The following is a 24,905-nucleotide window of genomic DNA, read 5'->3' as shown; positions in this document are numbered from 1 at the left end:
TCTGATTTTTGGTCACATGACTGACCACGCTCTACTCTATGGACATGAAACCAGTGTACAGCAGAGTCAGTGACATCACAGAGTGTTGGGGCAACGTGAGGGGCAATATGACCGTGTTCACATCTGCGTTCTGTGAACGTTCAGGCATGTTGTCCCCTATTCAGGGGACTTTTCTCTCTGCATTTTTCGGTCAAAATGAGGCGGACCCCATTATAGTCTATGGGGTCCGCAGGTTTTGGTGGGTAGGTGCTTTTTAGGTGGATAGAATTTCCATTTTTGGGGTCCCCAAGCGGACCTGAAGAAAGTAAACTGAAATGCTAGTGTAAACCTAACGTAACATATAACTAAATCCATTGGAAGGCTATTGCGGCTCTCGTACGATGATCACAGCAGTGCCTGGTTTATTATGGCTCAGTTATCAGTCTTTCCATCCTCGGGTATTAAACTAAGTTTTTTCTTATTGTTTTGAGCAGATATTCTTATTTATTATCTTATTTTCTCCTATTATATGCTGAGAGATTAATAGGTGTCCAGTTATGGCTGTAGATAATGATGGATGAAGATGGATGATGATGGATGATGTCTTCTTTTCCCACAGAGATCCTGAACAAGGGTTACCCACTCCCACTTCTGGATAATTTGCAGCTAACAGATGTCGTCCTACAGCCGCAGCAGGTTTGTCCTTGCTCATATCCAAGTATAAACACAATGATTAGACAGACAGCCATAATGTCCACTATATGTTTAGTTTAGTAGAATGAACATTATGTCAATGACGGGAGAAGAGACCACCACCCAATCCCTTAATCTGAATAGAGCAGTGGTTGGGCCAATGCATGGACCGCTCAATTCACTTCAATGGGAGTGCCAGAGATAGTCAAGCATTGTACTTTGGCTGTGTCAGGCACTCACATTTGAAATGAAGGGAGCGACCCATGTGCTGGTCTTCCATTCAGAATGAGAAACATAACTCCGAGTGGTCAGATGCCCACCAATGTGCAAGTTATCCACTATGCTACACATAGGGGATAACTGGTTAAGACTGGAATACCCCCTTAACACATTACATGGAAGTGAATGCATAAATATTAACCATTATTAAAGGGAATGTGCCAAGATTGCACATGGGATAGGTAATACATGCCCACTGCAGTCAGACTGCTGGGGTATCTGCTAAACACAAAAACTGGGTGCCTTGTACCTCGTTCATGGGAGGAATATGCAAATCTGTCTCCCAAGATGTAAATAGGGAGACAGTGCCCCTGTTATGCTGCCCTCTATAGGAAGCACCCTGAACATCATGCCCGACTTTCCCAGAAGCCTTTACTGCATAATGTGGGATTTTTACCAAGTCAATTTCTCAGCTACGGCTGGCTGTTTCGGTCTGGTTGGACCTCGTCAGCGCAGCGTAGAGAGAACTGACTTGGTAGAAGGGAGAGGCTGAGAGACCAGATTATGGGGATATGGCGAGTAACGTTATCCCCATAATCTTGTACCTCGTTGTGAATGAAATGGACATTGGGTATCTCTGTCAATTCCATAGAGTTGAATGGAAAAGCAGCAGACATGCACAACATCCATTCTATTCACACAGATGTATAAGCGCCTTTTGATACGAAGAGGCCCCAAAGGTTATACCGCTGATTCCTGTGGATAAATTGTCATTTTGGCACAGTCCCTGACATCCTTTTTAAATGGGTTTCCCCACAAATAGGATCCCCATCAATCCAAAGAACAGGGTCTCCCTTTTGAATGAGCTTACATGCTACTACTCCATTCATAGGACTAGCAAATACATTTGAACACTGTGTTATACAAACACAGTCCTATGGAAACTGAAGGGAGCAGTAACACACATGCACTTACACAAGGGTACAGGATCCCTATTCTCATCCCGGTGGGCAGATCCCAGCAGTCACTTATCACCTATCCTATGGTCGTGGATGTGTAATATTTTGAGGGTCCCTTTTATCAATCTTACAAAGTATTGTAATAGTTCTCAACATTTCTATTTTTGTGAATCAAAGTAGAATTAGAAGTAGAAATCTTTCCAATTTTGGCTACACATAAATCATGCTTACAGTTTCAAACCATTTTACTTTGCTATCATAGACAACAATACTCCATATGGGCCATTGAGCTTGTACTAACTTGTTTTCTAGGTGCTATGTGTAACCATAATTTCCTTTATTGCAGGATTTCCTTCTCTTTGGGGCAAATGTGCACTATGGAAAAGCTGGAAACAGGACCTGGCCTGATGTGACATCTATATGATCACTTGTATGCAGACTGTAGATATCAGGTCCTATGCCTCAGGATCATTTAGATCTAGATATAAGGCAGATCCAAGTCTGTTACCGAATTGAATTGTAAATATAACAATGGAATTGTGAAGGATTTTTTGAATTCCTGATTTTCTAGATCGTGACTATATTGAAGGCATGTTTTGATATAAATCTCTACATATGACTGTATATAGGTTACACATAAAGGTGCTAGCAGCCACCTTATGGTACGACTGTGCAAATGAGTCGCCCCGGCTCGGCCTATGTGTATTCACGGTGCAAGCAGGCCCAACACCGGGGGCGGCAACGCCTTGAAAAAGGGGAGTTTTAAGCAAAAATGGATGAAATTAAAATAATGAAAAATAAAAGTTTGTCGTGACGCCAGTTAGGGTTTCGGCTTCAGGTGAAGCCGGGCACTGTAGATAGGGCCTCTGGGAATAGGTGGTGATGCAGTGCCAGATGTTATACCCTCCCCAACCAGGGCAGGTCCCAGGGCCAGATGATATAGGTGAGGAAATGATGATTTCCAGGAGGAGTAACAGAGGAGCGATGAAAGAATACAGTCCAGACAGGGGTTAACCAAACACTTACAGTTTACTTCTGTAGTCAGCAGGCGATAACAGATGTTACAGGAGGATTCACCTTGCTCCAGTATAGTGAGATGCCAGTCTTCCCTTTTACCACTAGTATGATTCAGCCTTCCACTGCTGCTCAAACTCTCTAATAGGTTTCCTCTGGTCCTGGGTTCCAGGAGCTCAAAGGTTAATTACAACTGGGTAGATCCCCCTTCTGGACAGCAGGTAACGCGAGTTCTTTGGGATGCTGGATGCAGACACTCACCCCAACTCTGTATGTTACTGAGCCTCCAGGAATCCTGCATTCACTAGGCCTGGGTCCAGTGAGTTTCTCAATGTTCTAAGTGTTTCTCACACTAGTTAGGAATTGATGGTCCTATAACTGCAGCTCCGTGCCTGTGAGGTCTCATCTCACCTCTGCAGGTCTCCGGCCTCCTGTGCTGTTCTATCACACCATGAGGGTTGCAGCACACACTGCACCTCCACACACCTGCTCCTCTCTCCTGCACTCTCTGACCTGGAACTGAAAGAGAGAGACCCTCTTCCAGTCTGTAGCTCCACCCCTTTTCGTAAAGAGATAATGGCTGTGGAACTTTGTGGATGCTGACAGGTTGCCTGGATCTCACTATACCCTCACAGTACACAGTGTAGATCACATAAGATAACATTTGTAGTGACCCACTCTGTGGGGCGCTACACAAACAAATATGGAACCCCAAGTCCGGCAGCAGATTTAATGCTGCATTTTCAAGCCTCTAACGTTTTCCATAATTCAGAGCTGATGCTGTAAGCATATTGATGGTGCGCAGATAGCACTAGCGGCAACCCAGGAGAGCCTATCACAAGGTGATTCACGAGGGGCAGGTCGTGGCAAAAGTGGAGTGGACTTTTTAGGGGTCGTGACCTTTATAAAAGGGCACAGTTGCATATATCCAGACCCCATATAATAATATTAGACCCCAGATTGTTGCTGGTTAAATAAACAATTTTCATTCATGTCATTTAGTGATCACATTAAATATTTTCTGGCGATACTAATATGTCTATGTTACTATGGTTTGTAATTGTTGTTTAATAAAGTGTATTTCTAAATTAATTTAGTGTAACCACTGTGTGTGGAGGGGGAGGGGAGGATGACCATCACCTACTTTTACTTGTGCACTCTCTATTGACTATATATAGTTGTAAGCTTTCATGGCATTTTTACCTTGGATAATGAGATACTTGCTGAGAAGTAATCTCTACAGAACAGGAAGTGTTAACCTATCATGAACCTCAGAGGTCGTTGTCATAACTGCAAAACCCTTTCTCAACATCCATCATGGTATTACACAAGGTTTCAGGTCTTAAAATATGGCAGCCACACTGGATGATGGGCATTACCCTGATGACTAATTTGGGGCACTAGCCCCCTCTGATTCCTCAATCAACATTAACCGAGGGACCATTTTTCCTGTGACTGCCATCTTACCATACCCCGGGACGACATCCAGGGGAGGTGATCAGTAATTTCAGAGAGGAGCCTAGTGACATTATAGAGAAGTCAAAGACTGGGCATGCCCGTCCTGAATGAAGAATATGGAATATAGGTCATATCCAACAATGCTCAAGCAGTGGCAGGAAAAGGGGAATTTTATTGGGCTTCTTCTGGTGATATATACAATTTTGCTAATTGCTTTTAATGAGGGACAGTGATATATTGCGAAGTACTTTTATGACATATGATAAACAAATATTCCAAGAAATACAAAACACAAATAGAAATCTAACAAGTTTGTAACATGACATATGGATTTATTGAAAATTTGTTATAAATATAAATGATAAATATCTTAGCTATTGAAGGAAAATTTTCGAGTCCACTTTTGGCCACCCTTCTCCAGTTTAAGGCATATTTGGCCAGTACATATACCTCATATAATTTCTCAGACGTGATTTTGGGAATCAAGCAGAGTCCCTGAAGACTCAAACCATTGACCATACACTCACTGACAAAGATAATAATGCACAGAGAAGTTTCATTGATTCCTGGGAAATCTTTGCTGTTTATAAATGATCATTTTTGTACTGAAAAATGCTGGTTGGAAGCCCTGCCATGAGACCAGACTTGTGGCCGGAGGGTGTCCTGACTGAAGAGCTCACCACAAGGCCTCTATTGAACCCAATGGTCATCAAACCACAAACAGAAGAGTGCATTGTAAATACATGTCTTTGGTCTCTCAACAAGAGGTACGCAACCCAAAAGTAGCCTCTGAGAGCTTTTTTCTTCATATGGGGAAAAATTAAGGCAACCCTGGCACCCAGTGCTCCAATAGCCACCCTATTACTATGTGGTTGCCGTTACTAATAGTAACAACAACAGTAGTAAAGCATTCCAGTTTAGGTAACTGTTCAGGTGAACCCGTCCAAAACATGACAGAAATTGTGTGCAACAGATATTAGCAGAAATATAGGGACATTGCAGCTTCATCTTGTTCAATTCATTGGGAAGAAGCTATAATACTACACAGTTTATGGCATACAGGATAATGGACTGTGTTATGCCCCATCAACCAACTGGTTGGTAAGCGTGCCAAGTCTAATGGACACCCACTGATGTTATATACATGGCATGTACTAAGGAAAGGCCATTCTTATTAAAAAAAAAAAAAAAAAAGGAAAGTCAACAAAATGCTAGAAAACACATCTGAAAAAAATAGCATCAAAATGTGTCGCATTTCATCAAGTTATCTATCATCACAATATCGCCATTCCAGGATTTCAGCGTCCTTCCTAGGAAATGTCTCTACTTTGCCAATCTTTAGCTCTTGCCACGGCGCTTTATCCGTATGTGACATCGGCTCCCAGGAGTAAGTAATGCTAGAATAAAAATAATAAAAACATATTAAAATGTCAGGGCGTATTACTATAGATACGGCTATAGATATGGGAACAGATTTAACAGGGTTAACCCGACTTTGTGTAGCGGTATAAATTTCTACTGCCTAATATCTTCTCGCAGATATCAACAAAAGTTACTGAAAAGACATTAAAAATAGTTTTCATTGACTTTTTATTGTTTTTTGTTGTTTTCGGTGACAAGATATGGATTGACGGTTTATCATGCTGCAGAAAATTGAGTTGCCTTTTTTTTTCTCTTGCTCTCGCCGTATAAATAACTGGTTTTTGTATTTTTTTTTTTTTGCAGGACAAGTTTTTTTTTTTTACCGATGCCAATTTTGGTAACATACACAATTATTGATTAACTTTAACTGTTTTTTATGTAAAATAATGCAATAGAAAAATCTTAAATGTCACCAGTTTTTTGGGCTTTGTCCTCAGCGATTACTTGTTAGTAGGACAGTGGTGATTCCACAAATTGGAGATTTTTGCCATTTCAGTAGATTCTCTAGAAGACTTGAAGAAGAGATCTTTTAATTGCTTGTATAGTGCTTTGGTGTATGTAGTATTCCAAAACAGTATGGCCGACCCTGACAACCTATTACACCAACTGGCCCAGTAGGCAAGAGAGCTCAGACACCTTTACAGTAGAGAGGGATGAACTTCTGAAGATTCAACTTGGCGCACCCCATGTGACCGCATAGGCCTTAGGAACATGACATCACCCAGGAACCCGGAAGAGGCCAGAGAAGACTGAGAAAGACTGCCAGACGCTACTAGGAGGCCCAGAAGAGGTAAGGTGACTATAAATGTTTATTATTTCTTACACCTCCCCTGGGCTTTCACCCATTATAATTTGGGGTCTGAAGTGATCCAAGAGAATAATACAGTAACACTTCTGGTTCTAAGGAAATGAACCCCTCAAATGTTGTGTACGGGGGATGAACACAAAACCTTTGGACTATTCAGGTCTAATCTGTTTAGATCCAAACCAATTCTGCTTATTTCTACTTAACAGAAACTTTCTTGAATTTAGGACCACACCTTGTTATGGAACAGTGTTTCAGTGTCCCAAATATACCTAAAGCAAACCTGTCCATGCCCCGGGTGTGTTATAAAAAGTCCTAATATTTACCCCAAGATGATCGATATCCCAGTTCTTCACTAAAGTTGGGGTACTACGTCTCGTTTCACTGCACCCTGTGCTCACACCTGATGTGCCCCAATGATTACTAATAATTGTGGCATATTTTGGACCTACGTCATCCAACAGAAACTGGGATCTAAAACAACTACATTTTGATTATAATTTTCACAAATTCTAATAAATTAGTTGGGTCTCGGAGGCCTTGCCCCGACCTCTGCCCACTTCTTTCAAAAGTGATTTGAGAGGTGGAAAAATCTAAAAACGGTGCCATTTTTGGCCCAAAATAACAGCCGCCAAAACTTATACCACACTTAACAACAGAATTTTTTCACAGGACCAGTAGTAAATTTGACCCAATATGCTGTATACCTAAATTGCAGTAATTTGAGAATGTCAGATGTTGTAGGGAGTCTGTCCATGGGAATATGTAAGCATTTCTATAACTCGTCTTATGTACAGGATTTGGATCATTATGACCAACAAGGTTTTGCCTCAAAAAATAATCTACAGTACTACTCAGTAAATACTGGACAAACCTCATTTAGCTTTAGTATGAGATTGGAGAGTTGGATGTGGTCGAGGAGCGGGAGAGGATAGCCATTCTTCAGAATTTCTAGAATTGGAAGTAAGAGTAGAATGTAAGTTCTGGGGATAAAATTTCCATATTTCGTCAAAAGTTATCTCTACCTTTTATAGTGTAAGTAAATCTGTATTTATTTTTTCATAATCTATAGTGCAGGAACAAACTAAAGAAAAGTGCCTGTGCCTTTAAGTATTTCTCCTGTCTTGTCTTCTTATCTGATTTATTCTGTCCTTACTCCTCACACAATCAGTCTCAGTTTACAATGAGATCTATGAAAGAGGGAGGGAAAGAGAAGGAGAAAGACAGAGATATGAGGCGTCTACAGCATTAAATGAGTCATTTCTGTCAGGAGAAGGCTGGGTAGTAATTCCTGATAACCCAACTGTGTTGCAATGGACCATCAAAACGTAGGTCACGTCTTATTTTTGGCCGTTTTCACACATCCACCCATACACTCAAACATATGGGGGATCCGTGAAAACTGGTGCATCTTGGGTGCAGGACAGCTCTGAAAAATGGATGTTTTTCCCCAGCTTAGTCATCTGATTGAAGTCTTAGGATACGCTGGCTGATTCTGAACGTGTAAACATTCCGAATCAGCGGCGTTTAAAACAGATCCCGTTGCTTTCTATGGCAGCCGGCATACGTGCTCTCCCCATAGAAATGAATGGGCTGCTTTTTTCCATTCATTTCTATGGGGAGTGCACGTATGCCGGCTCCCATAGAAAGCAATGGGATCTGTTTTAAACGCCGCTGATTCGGAACGTTTACACGTTCAGAATCAGCCAGCGTATCCTCCGTGTGAAGGGGCCCTTATATATAGATGATCTCTGTGCAAGACCTTTTGTTCACTTGGCGAAATTATAATCTTTCTCTTCAACATCAAACGTAACACAAGCAGCTGATCTAGAAACAAATCTCTCTACCTAAGCTCTGCTATATTATACTGCCAATGACTTCTGCAAGGCAAGATCATTTTTTTTGTTCTTCGTCAATTAAAGGGGTTTTCTAGTTTCTATCTTTATTATTTAATACATAAGTGGATAGAAACATAAGGAACAAGTGCTCACCTCTCCACGGACCTTCGTTTCCCGCGCTGGTAGCTCCATTCATTGTATACAGGTCCCATGCCAATTGTGCGAGGAGACTTCTACAGCCAGTACAGTCCTTAGGAGTCACCTCTTCACAAATGGCATGTGACCTGCTGAGGATGGAAATGGAGCCCCAGGGAGAGCAACAACATTAAACGATAAAAACAAGAACTGGACAACCCCTTTAATTATTTGTTATAAATTTTATTGTATAAGGTCAATACTCGTACATACCATTAACTTTAGGAAGTAGAATGTATGAGATGTAATAGTTCACAGCGTAACTTAGAATCCTCACCTGTAACATAAACATTCAGACATGGCATTTGAATAAAACAGGGTAGGACCAGCAGTAGGACTCCTACCGATCAAGTTATCCCCAATCCTAACAATCACTTCAAAAATTGACACAAACCATCAGGTAGGTGGGATCTGACAACTAACATCCCCACCGATCAGCTGCTCTCAGCAGCTGATACACAGAGAATGTGGCAGGAAGCAGACAGCGCTGTTTTCTGTGTAGTGGCCAGACCAGGTTACTGCAGATTAGCTGCCATAGGACCAATAGGACCTAGGCTGCAGTGACTCAGTTCAGTCATTACATATAGGTTAGAGCTGTCTGCTTCCTGCGCAGTGTGCCAGAACTCCACTGACATGATATGGATAGGATGGATATGGATAGGATAGGTCAACAATATTTTAACCAGGAAAACTCTTAAACTTATACTATACATTGTGTACTCACAGGAAAAGGCCCCACATCTGAATGCTTCAGATCAATCTTAATGCTGAAAAATATAAAACAGAAGCATAATTCTGAGAACTGTAAGAACAGGGTCGGACTGGCCTGCCGGGCTACCAGGGAATCCCCCGGTAGGCCCTGAGCCTTGACTGACAGTGCTCATTTCCTCAATGCAGAAGCACTGGTCAGGGGCCCGATCGGGATGTCAGGGGCTGGTTCGGGCCCCTGTCCAGTGCATTTGCATTGATAAACTGAGCACTGCTAGTGGCAGGGGCTGGATCAGTAAGCTCGGAGCCCCAGGCTGCCGGCAGCGCTGTAATGAATAAAGAAGCACGGCTGCCGTCAGTTTCCCAGGGCCCTGACACTTACACAGAGGAGCCTCCTGCCAGGGGTATACTTTCCCTATTAATATAAGAAGACCTCCATCATGTTTCTAATGCAGTAGACATGTTAATATTTTTGGAGCTGGTTGCCATCAAAATCAGTTTATCAATGTATAGGAAGCCCCAGTTATCTGCTGTTACATGTAAGGAAAACTGTCAGCAAGTGTTTAATTGTCTGCAGCGCCACCACAGGAAAAAGGAAGTATTACAGTGTGTTTATTAAAGATGATGCCTGTCTGTGCAGTATACAGACTTGTTGCTTGCAGGTATTTGTTTGGGGGTATAAGGCTCTCCCATTCCATACATGAGACTGTCCTAATAGACTACGTCATAGATATGGATTCTTTACCGTAAGAGCAGTAAGACTAAGGTTGTGATGGTGGATTTATTATGCAAGTTCAAGAAAAATAATACAGGTTATGGGCTTTATACTGATTTTCATATTTGGAGTCAGGAAGGAATTTTTCCCATAACATTGAGCAATAGGCATAAGACTCATGTTTTTTTTTCCTTCCTCTGGATCACTGTAGAGTTATAGGTTGGACTTGACGGACCTGTGTCTTCATCCAACCTCATCGACTATGTCATAGGGAATTTGAAGATGGGCTTTCTAAACTAGACATCTCCTTTTAGTATTATCTGATTTGTTCCATGTTGTCACAGCGTCTTTGCTATGTATAGTCAACTCATTCATTTTAATGGACATGATGCAATGCTTAATTTATCCAGTGGTGGCACTGCAGGGAAGTGGAACACATCATCCTCAGATGACCGCAGATCACAAGGGACAACCAAGAAACCAAAATTGTTAATTCCGTTTCTCATTCATCTGCTAATATTTCACCAATACTAATATCAATAACTTCTCTAATATTCACCTGCTGAGCTCCAGGTATCCCACAATCCTGCTGGAATTCACTCCCACCTTTGCCAAAGCATCCGCCGACTGGTGAAGAAAGAAACATGTAGGTATTAAAGTTACAGATCACCATACCTACACATATACTAACCAGTACAGTACAAAAGTACACATAGCAATAAGATATTGACACCCGAATGTCACATCAATACATTCATTCTGAAATCCCCATTGCATTTCCACTAGATAGAACATGACCGAATGGACACAATATTTTAAGGATTACATCCCATCTCATTGTGGGGTTATAACCTGGAGGGCAGTTCACCACCATGTCTGACAACTTACCACTTACAAACTGTCCACAGAAGGCACAACATGGTGAACGTTACAAGTCCAACCTAAAGTTCTCTCCACTAGATATTGTAACGCCTCCTTCTACTAGTACAGAAAGTGATTTACCATGTTTAAAAGGAAAAGTGGAGCCAGAGATGAGTTTGGTAATATTGCATAAGCCTGGAAATCCAACACCGGTGAAATAGTCACGTTTCCTGGTTTCATGGCCAGAGACGGAGCAGAAGATGATGAAATCTGGAGCTTCATGAGCATATCTGGATACAACTTTGATATCTAACAATGATAATGATAAAGTGCAAAACCGAGATTTAGACCATAATCTGAACTCAATGCGCAAAGAGCTGAACAGATGTATGAAGCATTAGCAATACAAGGTCTAATGGATGGTCTAATGGAGGTTCATGAAATCTGATATCCATAACGTGATATCACATGAGTTATTTGCTAGGTGACTTCCATTATGGGCATATAAATACATCTAGACTACAAATTTGCACCGAAATGTCATAGGGGTGTACAGGGGTGAACCTGCCCCCTTCGCCGCCCGAGGCGAACGACTGAAAGCCACCCCTCCCCCCCCCGGGAGGACAGGGCGGAGCGGAGGGGCGTGGTGGAGTGGAGGGGGTGGGGCCTAGTGAAGGGGGTGGGGCTTAGCGGCGTTCGCAGGCAGAGAGCAGGCACGGAGAGGACCTGCTCTCTGCCTGAGTGTGAGGGGAGGCTGCCGGAGCAGCGCTGCTCCAGTGGCCTCCCCAATCCACCGCTCGGTGCTAAGCCAGTCCAGGACAGCTTGTCCTGGACTGGCTTAGGTAAGCTAAAATGCCACCCTCCCTGGGGCCCTGGCATAGCGCTGCCTGAAGCGGTCGCTTCAGGTCGCCTCATGGGAGGTGCGGCGCTGGGGGTGTAAGAAATAGGGCATGGTTCTGATCTGAAAGTCTGAGGAATATCTAGGACTACACTGGCAAGAGCTATATGGAGACATTGTTATGAGAACTTTTTGGTTGCAACTTTTTTTGATTTTTTTGTGTCTGAATTCTCAACACAAATAGGACACAAAGATTAGAGTCAGCTTGTGAGTGATTTACAATCTCAAGTGACTTACATTGATGTCTGTGGTAAAAAAAAGTTGCATGTAACCTGTGAACTGATAATGGATTTTTTGTGATAAAAACCCTCTTTTTTCATATATATATATAATTTTTTTTTATTGAGCCTAAAATTAATGATTGAATATAATGCTCTGGAAAAATCAGCAAAGTAGAAAAAAAAATTCACAAAATTGTTATATACGCATAAAGAAGACAAGGATTTGGTCCTTAAATGACAATGGGGCAAATACTTGTGTGAATTCAATGGCACATCTAAAGCAGAAAGTATCAATCTCAGATTTCTTCCTTGGATCGTCTTGTAAGTACAGACCAGATGGGTAAATCCTGAATGTGTGAACATCCCCTCCACCCAAACATCTTATCTATAGGGACAATACTATCCTATTTAATGTGTGTTCTGTACATAGGTTTGCATCACTCTTTACTTCCTATAGCATAGATATTATTCTGTACCTGTGGTAACATTTTCCCAAATGATGACGTATTCAGTCGCACTGGAAAATCTTTTGGAATCTACAGGGAGAGATGACAATGTAAGAAGATATTAAGATTTTTTTAAGTGTCGACAACACAATGTATTACACGGTCAGAGGAGGTAGAAATGAAATGAGTCAGGAGGATGTGTGGGGTGTGCAAATATATTTGTTCGTTACTAGAGATGAGCGAGTAGTAGGTATTCGATCAAATACTACAGTGTTCGAAATACTCGTACTCGATCGAGTACCACTCGCTATTCGAATGTAAAAGTTCAATGCAGAACCAGCATTGATTGGCCGAAGCTTAATGCTATACAGTCGGTCAATCAATGCTGGTTCTTCTCCTACCTTTAGAAGTCTTCTCCGTGCTGCGTCCCTGCGGCGTCTTCAGGCTCTTCCGGCTCTTCATTCACTCAGCCAGGCATCAGGCCTGGGCAGAGCCGACTACGCATGTCTACTTGTAGTGCGGGCATGCGCCGTCGGCTCTGCCCAGGCCCGATGCCTGGCAGAGTGAATTCAGAGCTGGAAGACGCTGCAGGGACGCTGCATGGAGAAGACTGCTCGGAGGATCCAGCCCGACCCTCACTCGTGGACTTGGTGAGTATAATTTGATCGAACGTTGCCTACCCCTGAAACGAGCATTTTCCCCCCATAGACTATAATAGGGTTCGATATACGATTCGAGTAGTCGAATATTGAGGGGCTACTCGAACCTCGAATATTTTACTGTTCGCTCATCTCTATTCGTTACTGCTCTTTGGGGTCTTTTCTTTAATTGCAATTATATTGTTTGGGTTCACATGGTGACTACACGTTTAGGTACCACGAGGATAATTCCTTTCTCAGCAGGGGCTTTGAATCTCAATTCATAGCTCTGCCTAAGATCTCCTCTGTGCCCTAATTGACAGGGTCAGCCTTTTTGAAATTACAGCACTCCCCATTGAAATCTTGTGCCCAACCCATTTATTTTCTGCCCAGAACGAGGCTGAATACACAGAGACGTGACATGAGGCTGGAGCTGAGTAAAAAGGACTCTAAGGGAGTAGGGGGCAACAAAACTGAAAGACTGTCCTCAGGATAGCCTCTCAATATCAGATCAGTGAGGGTCCAACTCCAGACCCTCCTGCTGGTCAACCGACAAAACAAAAAGCGTCACCGGCATGACATCTCTTTCATTGTTTGCCAGCTCTATACTTTTGGTGGAGGTTGATATCACAGTAAATAGGATTGAGCGCCATGCCACAAAAAGTCAAGAGTTGGAGTCCAACCAACATAATATTGATGGTCAATCCTAAAGTTAGGCAATTGATTTTGTATTCTTGTAAAAACCATTCAATTCACTCTTGTAGTCATTGAATTATAGAAGAATTTTAGGATATTTTGATCTATAGATAAGAAGAAAAGTCTTTATGGTTTTGGTATTTTACATATCAACAAGGATGATATATATTATGGGTAGATTATATCAATTTGACAGAATCACCAGGATGGGTTCCTTAGACTACATGTGAAATAAGCCATGTACCTTTAACTCAAGCTTGTTGAATGTTGGAGATTCAGTGTTGTCTGAGCACAGGGGCAAAGTCAACCAAATACCATACTATAATATAGAGTTTGTTGTCCCGTTGTTTGTCATACCATATCATCGGTCACATTAAAGATCAGCTTTCCAGCAGACTGATAGACAAATCCAGCAGTATTAAATAAGTAGTCAGAGACTGCAAAGTACACCATGAGACTGTGGTCATCTGGTACGGACAGAGGCTGGGGGGAGAATGGCGGTGGGCTGCGATGGGACTGCTCGAAAAACTCCCCCTATGAATAGAAAAAATAATTAGGTTACTCATACATAATGGCAGATACCAATTTTATTAAGGGGTTCTCCAAAAATTCAAACAACATTAATAAAGATGTGTTTAATTGCTCTAGGCCTGTCGGATGGGACTCTCAAATATTCAAAGTCCCAGCATAGGGATATTTTCTTTAATTCTGTACCTTCAGTTGTACGTCTAGACTTTCAGCGGCCACAATTGGAGGTGCCGTCAAAGAGTAATCGATAGAGGCCACATCATCAATTTTGGAAGTGACTGTAAATTAAATCATGATCTCAATGAATAAGATGTCATAGACATTAAGGCAAATCAATTACCATACATGATTAGCATGGTCACTTTACATATATGTATTCATTTCTATATATTTTAGATTTTATTGTCTGGATTATTCATGACTACTAAACACCATTATCAAATTAAAAGGAATTTGTCGCACAAAAATAGCTATTTTCTAAATCAAATTTATGTTAAACATATTTTTAAGAATTTTTGGTTAGTTTTTTAATTTAGCAAAAAATTCTGCAGTTCTGATTCTGATCTCTAAGCCAAATAATATACTGATACTTCCTGTTTTCTGTAGGGGATTTCTTCGAAGCAATCTACTCAATTGTCAGCACACAAAGCTAAGCACTCTAGCCCTATAACAGTGTTAACCACTAGAGATGAGTGAACAGTAAAATGTTCTAGGTTCGATATTCGTTTCGAGTAGCCCCTCAATATTCGACTACTCATATCGAATATCGAACCCTATTATAGTCTATGGGGGGAAAATGCTCGTTTCAGGAGTAGGCAACGTTCGATCAAATTATACTCACCAAGTCCATGAGTGAGGGTCGGGCTGGATCCTCTGAGCAGTCTTCTCCTTGCAGCGTCCCCACGGCGTCTTCCGGCTCTTCATTCACTCTGCCAGGCATCGGGCCTGGGCAGAGCCGACTGTGCATGCCCACACTACAAGCACAGTCGGCTCTGCCCAGGCCCGATGCCTGGCAGAGTGAATGAAGAGCTGGAAGACGCCGCGGGGAAGCTGCACGGAGAAGACTTCTAAAGGTAGGAGAAGAACCAGCGTTGATTGGCCGACTGTATAGCATTCGGCCAATCAATGCTGGTTCTGCATCCAACTTTTACATTCGAACAGTGAGTGGTACTTGATCGAGTATGAGTATTTCGAATACCGTAGTATTCGATCGAATACCTACTCGATCGAGTACTACTCGCTCATCTCTATTAACCACCATCAGAGGAATAAATCCTGAAGCTCCTGGACCCCACTGCAAAATCTGTGACATTTGCAGTATAATACTGACTGCTACCTTTGCACCCCTGTAACTACTTCCCTGATCACAACATACTTGTAAACTGTCATTTTGCCAGGATTATCCAAAATGCTCAGAAAAAATTCTGGTAAATTGGGCAAGCCTTGTCAAACACTGTCCTGAAAGATGACAAAGCTTTTACAAACCCCACTCATAAGTAGAGAACGGCAAAGAAGCCAGAATCCCAATCATTTTAGTCAATGTTTTCTCAGATGTGTTTTGATCTCCCCGAGGATGGATAAAACTTTCAATGTATAGTTCAGTACTGTACCTGGTAAACTTCTCAGTACAGGCTCCAGCTGATTTGTAACCGCATCAACCACCAATGGACAAATCTAGAGCAAAATGTAGAAGTACATTGGAGAATTGGTTTAACACTGGTGTCAATGAAATGTTTAATGACCTCTATAGCCCCTGGTGCTCCACCTGGAGTCCTGGAATTCCCACGTAATTTGTTCTTCTTACATTTTCTTACACTAGTGCGGACTATTGTTCATACTACACAATGATAGGAACGTTACCTGGTTTTGCATGTTGTCTCTCAAGGATGACGCAATGGCGTCATCAAAGAGGTTAATAAGCCAGCTGTAACATAGAAAAAGATTCAGGTTAAAACTACTGAACCCAGAGCAACATGGTGACTCAGTGGTTAGCACTGCAGCCTTGCAGCGCTGGGGTCCTGGGTTTGAATCCTGCCAAGAACAACATCTGCAAGGAGTTTGTATGTTCTCCGCGTGTTTGCATGGATTTCCTCCCATTCTATAAAGACATACTGATAGGAAAAACATGTGCATTGTGATCTCTATATGGGGCTCACAATCTACATAACAAAACTACTGAGCTTTAATGTCATATCACAAAGGCCTTTTTGACCTATACAGTATTACAGTACTGCCGCTGCTAGAGGAAAACATGCAGTGGAGCCAAGACCCATGTGGGTCAAGAAGGAGATTGTTGAGATAATCTACGGCTACCACCCAAATATTTCCCTACATGTGACTAGTAAGATTTTGAAGGTAATTTTCTTGTATAATGACAATCTACAAAGCGTATAAGACACAAGAACATAAAACTTACTCAAGTCCACCAGAAAAATGCACCTCCATGTCCGAGATGTGGGCACTGCAATCGGAGGTAGATATGGTGGGTCGACCAGAACCATCGCTTCCTAAAGTCAGACCCACAGAAATCGAGATCCCCAGGACCTTTAAGTCAAAGTCGCCATCAGATGATCTATTTGTAAAAAGCAGAAATGTCATCGCATTTTCACCTGCTAAGTGAAAATACCCAACAAATACCCAAAAGGTTTTCACATCAGATATACAGCTCATGTAGTAAACCAAAAGAAAGACTCAAAAATGTGACTGTTACTGTAACCACCATGTGGAAAAAATCTGATCTGAACATTCCAGTTAAAGAAAATCGGTCAATAGATTTCTGATGCCTAGAAGGAGAGAAGCTGAGCTCTGTGATATATAGGGTTATATGATAGAGGAGAGAAGCTGAGCTCTGTGATATATAGGTTATATGATAGAGGAGAGAAGCTGAGCTCTGTGATATATAGGGTTATATGATAGAGGAGAGAAGCTGAGCTCTGTGATATATAGGGTTATATGATAGAGGAGAGAAGCTGAGCTCTGTGATATATAGGGTTATATGATAGAGGAGAGAAGCTGAGCTCTGTGATATATAGGGTTATATGATAGAGGAGAGAAGCTGAGCTCTGAGATATATAGGATTATATGATAGAGGAGAGAAGCTGAGCTGTGTGATATATAGGAATATATGATAGAGGAGAGAAGCTGAGCTGTGTCATATATAGGGTTATATGATAGAGAAGAGAAGCTGATCTCTGTGTTATATAGGGTTATATGATAGAGGAGAGAAGCTGAGCTGTGTGATATATAGGGTTATATGATAGAGGAGAGAAGCTGAGCTCTGTGATATATAGGATTATATGATAGAGGAGAGAAGCTGAGCTCTGTGATATATAGGATTATATGATAGAGGAGAGAAGCTGAGCTCTGTGTTATATAGGGTTATATGATAGAGGAGAGAAGCTGAGCTCTATGATATATAGGGTTATATGATAGAGGAGAGAAGCTGAGCTGTGTGATATATAGGGTTATATGATAGAGGAGAGAAGCTGCGCTCTGTGATATATAGGGTTATATGATAGAGGAGAGAAGCTGAGCTCTGAGATATATAGGATTATATGATAGAGGGAGAGAAGCTGATCCCTGTGATATATAGGGTTATATGATAGAGGGAGAGAAGCTGAGCTCTGTGATATATAGGGTTATATGATGTGGAGCAGAATTTCTCAGCAAACCCTGACAGGAATATAAGGAGTCAGTAAGAGTCCTGCTGACCCCTCCTATACCCCGTGATTGACAGCTCTAACATGTATACACAGAAGGTTGTCAATCACTGAGTGTCGGTGGGGTCAGTAGGACTCTCTCTGTCTCTTTTAGGAGTCCTGTGAGGATTTGCTTTGCTTTTTAGTAGTGACACATGGAAATATTATGGGCCGCTTCCTGCATAGTATATGTGCCTGATTGGAGACATATAAATAGATATATAGAAGTCTACTGTCACCGCTGATTTGAGTGAGCAATGAATTGCATGAATCAGATGAGAGCAGTAAAGTTCTAGTTTAGCAGCAGGTGAAACCCCTGGAATTACTGGCAGCGCCAGAGCCCATAACCACAGCAATGCCATTTTTTTCCATGCCTAGTTTAACTATAGGAGAGTAAATCAGTAAAAGCAGACATTAGATGTGAATATTTCATTACATTACTTGCAATAATTTCACTGAACAATATTTCTTACATGAACAGGTAATGTACTCCCCACTTTCCATGTATTTCAATGTAGGCCCCTGCGATGGAGAGCTTCAGGCCAATATTGGGAACTAGACTGACTTGTGAACTGGGCAACTGGAAGTTGGTTATAACCATGCTGCACAAGAACAATAGAAAGGGTTATTCACTCATGACATTCATTCACAGACAATATACAGGCTACTACATAGTAAATATGAGGGTCACTCCAATATGGGTGTTTCTGACGCTGCCCCCTCCCCATATGGCTACGCCCAAGCGTGTATGTTCATCTCCTCTCACCTCACATTGACTACAAGATAGGGGTCATAGACCCCCATTCTTAAGGTAGGTGTAAGTATCCTGATATGAGACCGGCATTTATTGCACATTATGGAGTACTCTCTACATATGCCATAAATGTCCCAAATAGAAATATCTTTTTAAGGTGTAAAAGAACAGTGTAGAATCTCTTGCCCAAAAGCAGAACCAAAAAATAATGAGAAAAAGACAATTTCAACTAGTTTGTACTTTAGGAAAATATATGTGTGTAATGGAAACATTAAAGGGGTCATCCAATTTGGAAACCCTCTGCTTCTTGAGTAGATCCCTAGACAATAAACTGATGACAAAGTTGTTCTCCTTCTCGAATCAGCTGTAATTCCTGAACAACCTAGAAGTGATGAATTTCCCTGCAGCACCTCCACAGGGGAAATTAAGCATTACACGATGTCCATTCAAATCAATAGGATGTCTTATACAGGACAGGAGAGGTCCTCCAAAGTGAGGGATTCTCTATGTAACCACTGGGCATACATAGTCTACTAAGCCCCTGTACCAGTCTCTCCCTAATGGAACACATGACCCCTTCTGATCTAGATGTGAATGGAGAATTACTAATGCTGGGTCATGGCCATCACCTATTGATGTTGTACTTCACATCTCCCAGGACTCCGACATCATAAGATCCCGAGTAATCCGGTAAATGAATAGTTGAGAGCTTCTGTCGTAGAACAATCATCCCTTGTTCACGGGCTGTGAGGAAACACAAATGTCTTCCATTCAGTAAGTGCACACTGGGCCTTATGAGTAATGACTAGTTCAGGAAAATGGGAGTAACTACAGTAACCTTTGCAACCTGACCCCGGCTTTCATGTATTTGATAAGGCCCCATTCACACATCAGTACACCAATAACCAGGCAAGGGCAACAACATAGAACAGGGGCAAATATTTGCACTATACCTTATCGCCTTGTATTCTCCACTACTGGTTTTGGATTAAAACAATGATGCAAAAAACTGCTGTGTGAATAAAGCCTTAAAGGAGGCTGTCACCATTATCCAGTATAGCAACCCAACTCACAGGTAGATAGGTTAGGGTCACCGGAATCACATGGTGTTGTCCCCTTGTGAATTGGTGTATATATATATATACATATATATATATATATATATTATATATATACATATATATATATATATATATATATGTATATATATATATATATATGTATATATATATATATATATATATATATATATATATATATACCGCATATACTCGAGTATAAGCCGAGTTTTTCAGCACAGTTTTTGTTCTGAAAAAGCCCCCCTCAGCCGGCTTATACTCGAGTCAAGCAAAAAAAAATTATTATTATTATTATTATTATTATTTTTTTTTTTTTTTTTTTTTTTTTTGGGGGGGGGGTCTATGACCAGCCGCAATAGTAATGTATAGCATCTCTCATAAAATAGTGAAAAAAAAGAAGCTTTAAAAAAATATAATAAAAAAATAAAATATATAAAAGTTCTAAATCCCTCCTTTCCCTACAATACATATAAGGGTGCATTCACACTGAGGATACGCTCAGCTCATTCTGAACGTAAGACATGTTGAGAATGAGCGCGTACAAAGCAGATCCCATTCATTTCTATGGGAGCCGGCATACGTGCGCTCCCCATTGAAATGAATGGGAGTTTTTTTTCCCCTATTGCTTTCAATGTGACATGCACGTATAGCAATAGGGAAAAAAGCAGCCCATTCATTGCAATGGGGAGCGCACGTATGCCGGCTCCCATAGAAATGAATGGGATCTGCTTTGTACGCGCTCATTCTCAACATGTCTTACGTTCAGAATGAGCTGAGTCTATCCTCAGTGTGAATGCCCCCTAAAAGTAGAAAATAACTGTGAAACACAAACACATTAGGTCTCGCTGTGTCTGACAGTGCCCGGTCTACTGAATATAGGGTATCTGCAGTGCTCCTGTTCCGTCGGGAAGGGGTTAATAGGAGCACTGCAGATCCCCTATATTCAGCGAGGCTGAATTCCAAGTGGGGGAAAAAAAAAACAGTCCTCAAGCTCAGGGAAGGGGCAGACAGACAACCAAAACACCACCTCCCCTTCCCAGCACCCAGCATCTACTGCACCCAAAAACTCCGGCCATTTTAATTTTTGATATTTTCCAGTAGCTGCTGCATTTCCCCCCCCAGGCTTATACTCGAGTAAATACGTTTTCCCACTTTTTTGTGTTAAAATTAGGGGCCTCGGCTTATATTCGGGTCGGCTTATACTCGAGTATATACGGTATATATATATTTATTTATATATACTATTTATATATATTGTTATATATAATTTTTTTATTTATTTATTTTCTTAAACTGCAACCTGAGCTGTAGCAATATCTGTACGGTTCCTCTTTACTGAGAATGTCTTGGGTCACATGGTGTTGTCCCCTTGTGAATTGGTGTATATATATATATACATATATATATATATATATTATATATATACATATATATATATATATATGTATATATATATATATATATATGTATATATATATATATATATATATATATATATATATATATATACCGCATATACTCGAGTATAAGCCGAGTTTTTCAGCACAGTTTTTGTTCTGAAAAAGCCCCCCTCAGCCGGCTTATACTCGAGTCAAGCAAAAAAAAATTATTATTATTATTATTATTATTATTATTTTTTTTTTTTATTTTTTTTTGGGGGGGGGGGTCTATGACCAGCCGCAATAGTAATGTATAGCATCTCTCATAAAATAGTGAAAAAAAAGAAGCTTTAAAAAAATATAATAAAAAAATAAAATATATAAAAGTTCTAAATCCCTCCTTTCCCTACAATACATATAAGGGTGCATTCACACTGAGGATACGCTCAGCTCATTCTGAACGTAAGACATGTTGAGAATGAGCGCGTACAAAGCAGATCCCATTCATTTCTATGGGAGCCGGCATACGTGCGCTCCCCATTGAAATGAATGGGAGTTTTTTTTCCCCTATTGCTTTCAATGTGACATGCACGTATAGCAATAGGGAAAAAAGCAGCCCATTCATTGCAATGGGGAGCGCACGTATGCCGGCTCCCATAGAAATGAATGGGATCTGCTTTGTACGCGCTCATTCTCAACATGTCTTACGTTCAGAATGAGCTGAGTCTATCCTCAGTGTGAATGCCCCCTAAAAGTAGAAAATAACTGTGAAACACAAACACATTAGGTCTCGCTGTGTCTGACAGTGCCCGGTCTACTGAATATAGGGTATCTGCAGTGCTCCTGTTCCGTCGGGAAGGGGTTAATAGGAGCACTGCAGATCCCCTATATTCAGCGAGGCTGAATTCCAAGTGGGGGAAAAAAAAAACAGTCCTCAAGCTCAGGGAAGGGGCAGACAGACAACCAAAACACCACCTCCCCTTCCCAGCACCCAGCATCTACTGCACCCAAAAACTCCGGCCATTTTAATTTTTGATATTTTCCAGTAGCTGCTGCATTTCCCCCCCCAGGCTTATACTCGAGTAAATACGTTTTCCCACTTTTTTGTGTTAAAATTAGGGGCCTCGGCTTATATTCGGGTCGGCTTATACTCGAGTATATACGGTATATATATATTTATTTATATATACTATTTATATATATTGTTATATATAATTTTTTTATTTATTTATTTTCTTAAACTGCAACCTGAGCTGTAGCAATATCTGTACGGTTCCTCTTTACTGAGAATGTCTTGGGTTATTTTGGCTCTCCTACAATAAAACTTACTGATATGAACTGACTTCCTGTAACCTGGCTGTACATACTTGTAAGTGATTCTTATCTGTGCACTGTACTGTGGGATATTCTTACTTATAATCACAAATACATCTGATACCTTGCAAAACGTGAACGAAAAAAACCCTGCTAAACATGTTTCTCGGGGATTACACATAGAGTTATATGAACCCGACTATTAGGGAAAAATAGACTTAAGCTTGAAAACATTCATTTGACTAAACCCTATTCAGCTTCAATTCAGTTCTTATAAAACCTATAAGTGAAAGAAAGCGGAACGAATGCAAAAAAGTCAAGTCATGATGTGTGGGGGGGTTAAAGCTGATATATATATATATATATATATATATATATATATATATAACTTGTCATTTATCCATTAAAATCTCTGCTCAGTTTGATAAGTCAAGGAGGCGGAGCTATCAGTGATTGACAACATTCCCTCTATGACTATACATACAAACATAGCTGTCAATCACTGATAGGTAAGTGAAAATTTTCACTTATAAAAGACTCCTTCACAGTGAGTTCACAGCAGCCATTTGATTCCTACTAGAGATGAGCGAGTACTATTCGAAACGGCCGTTTCGAATAGCATGCACTCGTAGGAATGAATGAACGTAGCCGGAACACAGCGGGTTAAGCGGCTATCTGCCGCCAAAGTCAGCGTGCCGGCCGCTTCCATTCATTCCTATGGGTGCGTGCTATTCGAAACGGCCGTTTCGAATAGTACTGTCTCATCTCTAATTTCTACGGCATATGGAAATCTTCTGAAGACTCCCAGGCCTGCCATAGCAATATTACTATTGAGTCCTGCCTGTGACACGCCTCACTAGATTTTTTTTTTTAAATTACCTTAAACACCTCCGAACAGCTCTATTTCGGGTATCACAATATAGCGTCTCAAATCCTATACTTGACCCACAGAATCTAGGGACCGAGTAATTTTTACGACATTAAAAAATGTAAGAAAATGGCACAATTATGTATTTTTTATTCCACCCAACTCAGAATTTTTCCAGCTTCCTAGTATATTGCACAGAATATTAAATGATACCATTATGTAATATAATTTGTCTCGCAAAAAACAAGTCCCCATATGGCTCTGCGCATGGAAAAATAAAAATGATATGACATTTTTCATAGGTTGGACATTTCATAGGTTGGACTTGATGGACTAATGTCTTTATCCAACCTCATCAACTATGTAACTATGTTTGGAAGGCAACGAGTAAAAGATGACTGCAAAAACAAACAAAACAAAGATTACGACATGAAGGGGTTAAGGCTAATAAGGACTTGTGTTGTGCATTGGGGAGGTGCCATTTTGTGGTCATTGAGTCACGCACATTGTGGAAACTCCATACTGTATATTTCTTATAGAGCTGACCATAGACTGCGGCCATCATGACAGTGGTGCTAAATTCCCCAAATTAGGATTTCATATATGACCAGCAGTTGCAGGTGTGCACCCAGGGCGCTGCTATCATGGTATATGCCATGGGTGTTCGATGCCAACGTGCCAAAGCCAAGGGATTTAGATACAGGGCAAAGGTAGCAAACTCAATCTAAAGATTCAACCATAGCTCTATTCCAAAATAGCATTACCGCTAACTACTCCACCCTGCATAACCCGACAGGCACCGCACCAGCACACTGGGACTTGTAGTGCTGGGTCTATAGTCTGTAGATTAGAGAAGTAGCCATTTCTGTTCTTACCCAGTTCACTACTGTACCCTATGCCTCCATACATGACATATAATCCCACCAACCCTGCTCACACCTTACAACCACCCATACACACATATTATATATCATATCATACCATAATCCAGCCCCTTCTGGGTAATTCTTACGACCAAACCGGGATTAACAGCGTCTGTTGTAGCAAGCAGAACCACAGAGAAAGCCAAAGACAACGTACAGCCCAGTGCCATGGCGGAGGCAAGTGATGCCGGTATAAATTTGGGCAGAAAGTAGTAAACTGCATACACAGCGAGAAGTACAACTTAAAGGAGGAAGATGGAATGAGGAAGTAGAGCTCAGATGTTATTGGGGCCGTCCCTGGAGAAATGTGCAGCACCCTATACTATAACACGTGCTGCTATAGACTATGTGTCTTACTCATGTTACAGCATTGCCTCTGCTATGTAAGACCATTGCTCATATTGTCTGGTTACTACATGGTAACTATGGATAAAAGAGCCAGCACAATCTGACATATTAACATTATATTAATGCAAAATGTATCTGCAACATTGTTACTTTACTTACTGCTACTTTGTAATGGCACCATTTAATACTCTGTACGATGCACTCACTCTGCAGTCAAAATGTTAGGTCACCTATGTCTCGCTGATTTCA

The 24,905-nt window shown here is 41.1% G+C and overlaps 3 protein-coding genes across 3 annotated transcripts in view; 2 read left to right on the top strand and 1 right to left on the bottom strand.

Annotated features, from left to right (window-relative positions):
* Positions 1-2,397, top strand: part of LOC142209736 (bactericidal permeability-increasing protein-like) — a 33,655-nt gene extending 31,258 nt beyond the window's left edge. The window contains exons 14-15 of the mRNA XM_075278777.1: positions 599-675; positions 2,197-2,397. Of these exons, the coding sequence (XP_075134878.1) occupies positions 599-675; positions 2,197-2,274 (155 nt within the window). The 3' untranslated portion in view covers positions 2,275-2,397. The remainder of the gene's footprint in view (positions 1-598; positions 676-2,196) is intronic.
* Positions 1-24,905, top strand: part of RPRD1B (regulation of nuclear pre-mRNA domain containing 1B) — a 382,003-nt gene that overhangs the window by 332,420 nt on the left and 24,678 nt on the right. The window lies entirely within an intron of this gene.
* Positions 5,273-24,523, bottom strand: LOC142208774 (bactericidal permeability-increasing protein-like). The gene is made up of 15 exons (XM_075277473.1): positions 24,367-24,523; positions 19,375-19,489; positions 18,465-18,593; positions 16,710-16,865; positions 16,154-16,217; positions 15,904-15,967; positions 14,480-14,571; positions 14,123-14,299; positions 12,462-12,521; positions 11,008-11,175; positions 10,565-10,632; positions 9,307-9,349; positions 8,796-8,859; positions 7,424-7,500; positions 5,273-5,719 (listed from the first exon to the last, which is right to left on the bottom strand). Exons 1-15 carry the CDS (start codon positions 24,476-24,478, stop codon positions 5,681-5,683), a joined length of 1,428 nt encoding a protein of 475 aa, XP_075133574.1. The 5' UTR covers positions 24,479-24,523; the 3' UTR covers positions 5,273-5,680.

Source organism: Leptodactylus fuscus, chromosome 6, assembly GCF_031893055.1.
Source record: "Leptodactylus fuscus isolate aLepFus1 chromosome 6, aLepFus1.hap2, whole genome shotgun sequence".
In the NCBI taxonomy this organism is placed as follows: domain Eukaryota; kingdom Metazoa; phylum Chordata; class Amphibia; order Anura; family Leptodactylidae; genus Leptodactylus; species Leptodactylus fuscus.
The sequence above is the reverse complement of the archived record's forward strand: the minus strand, read 5'-3'. Positions and strand labels throughout refer to the sequence as shown.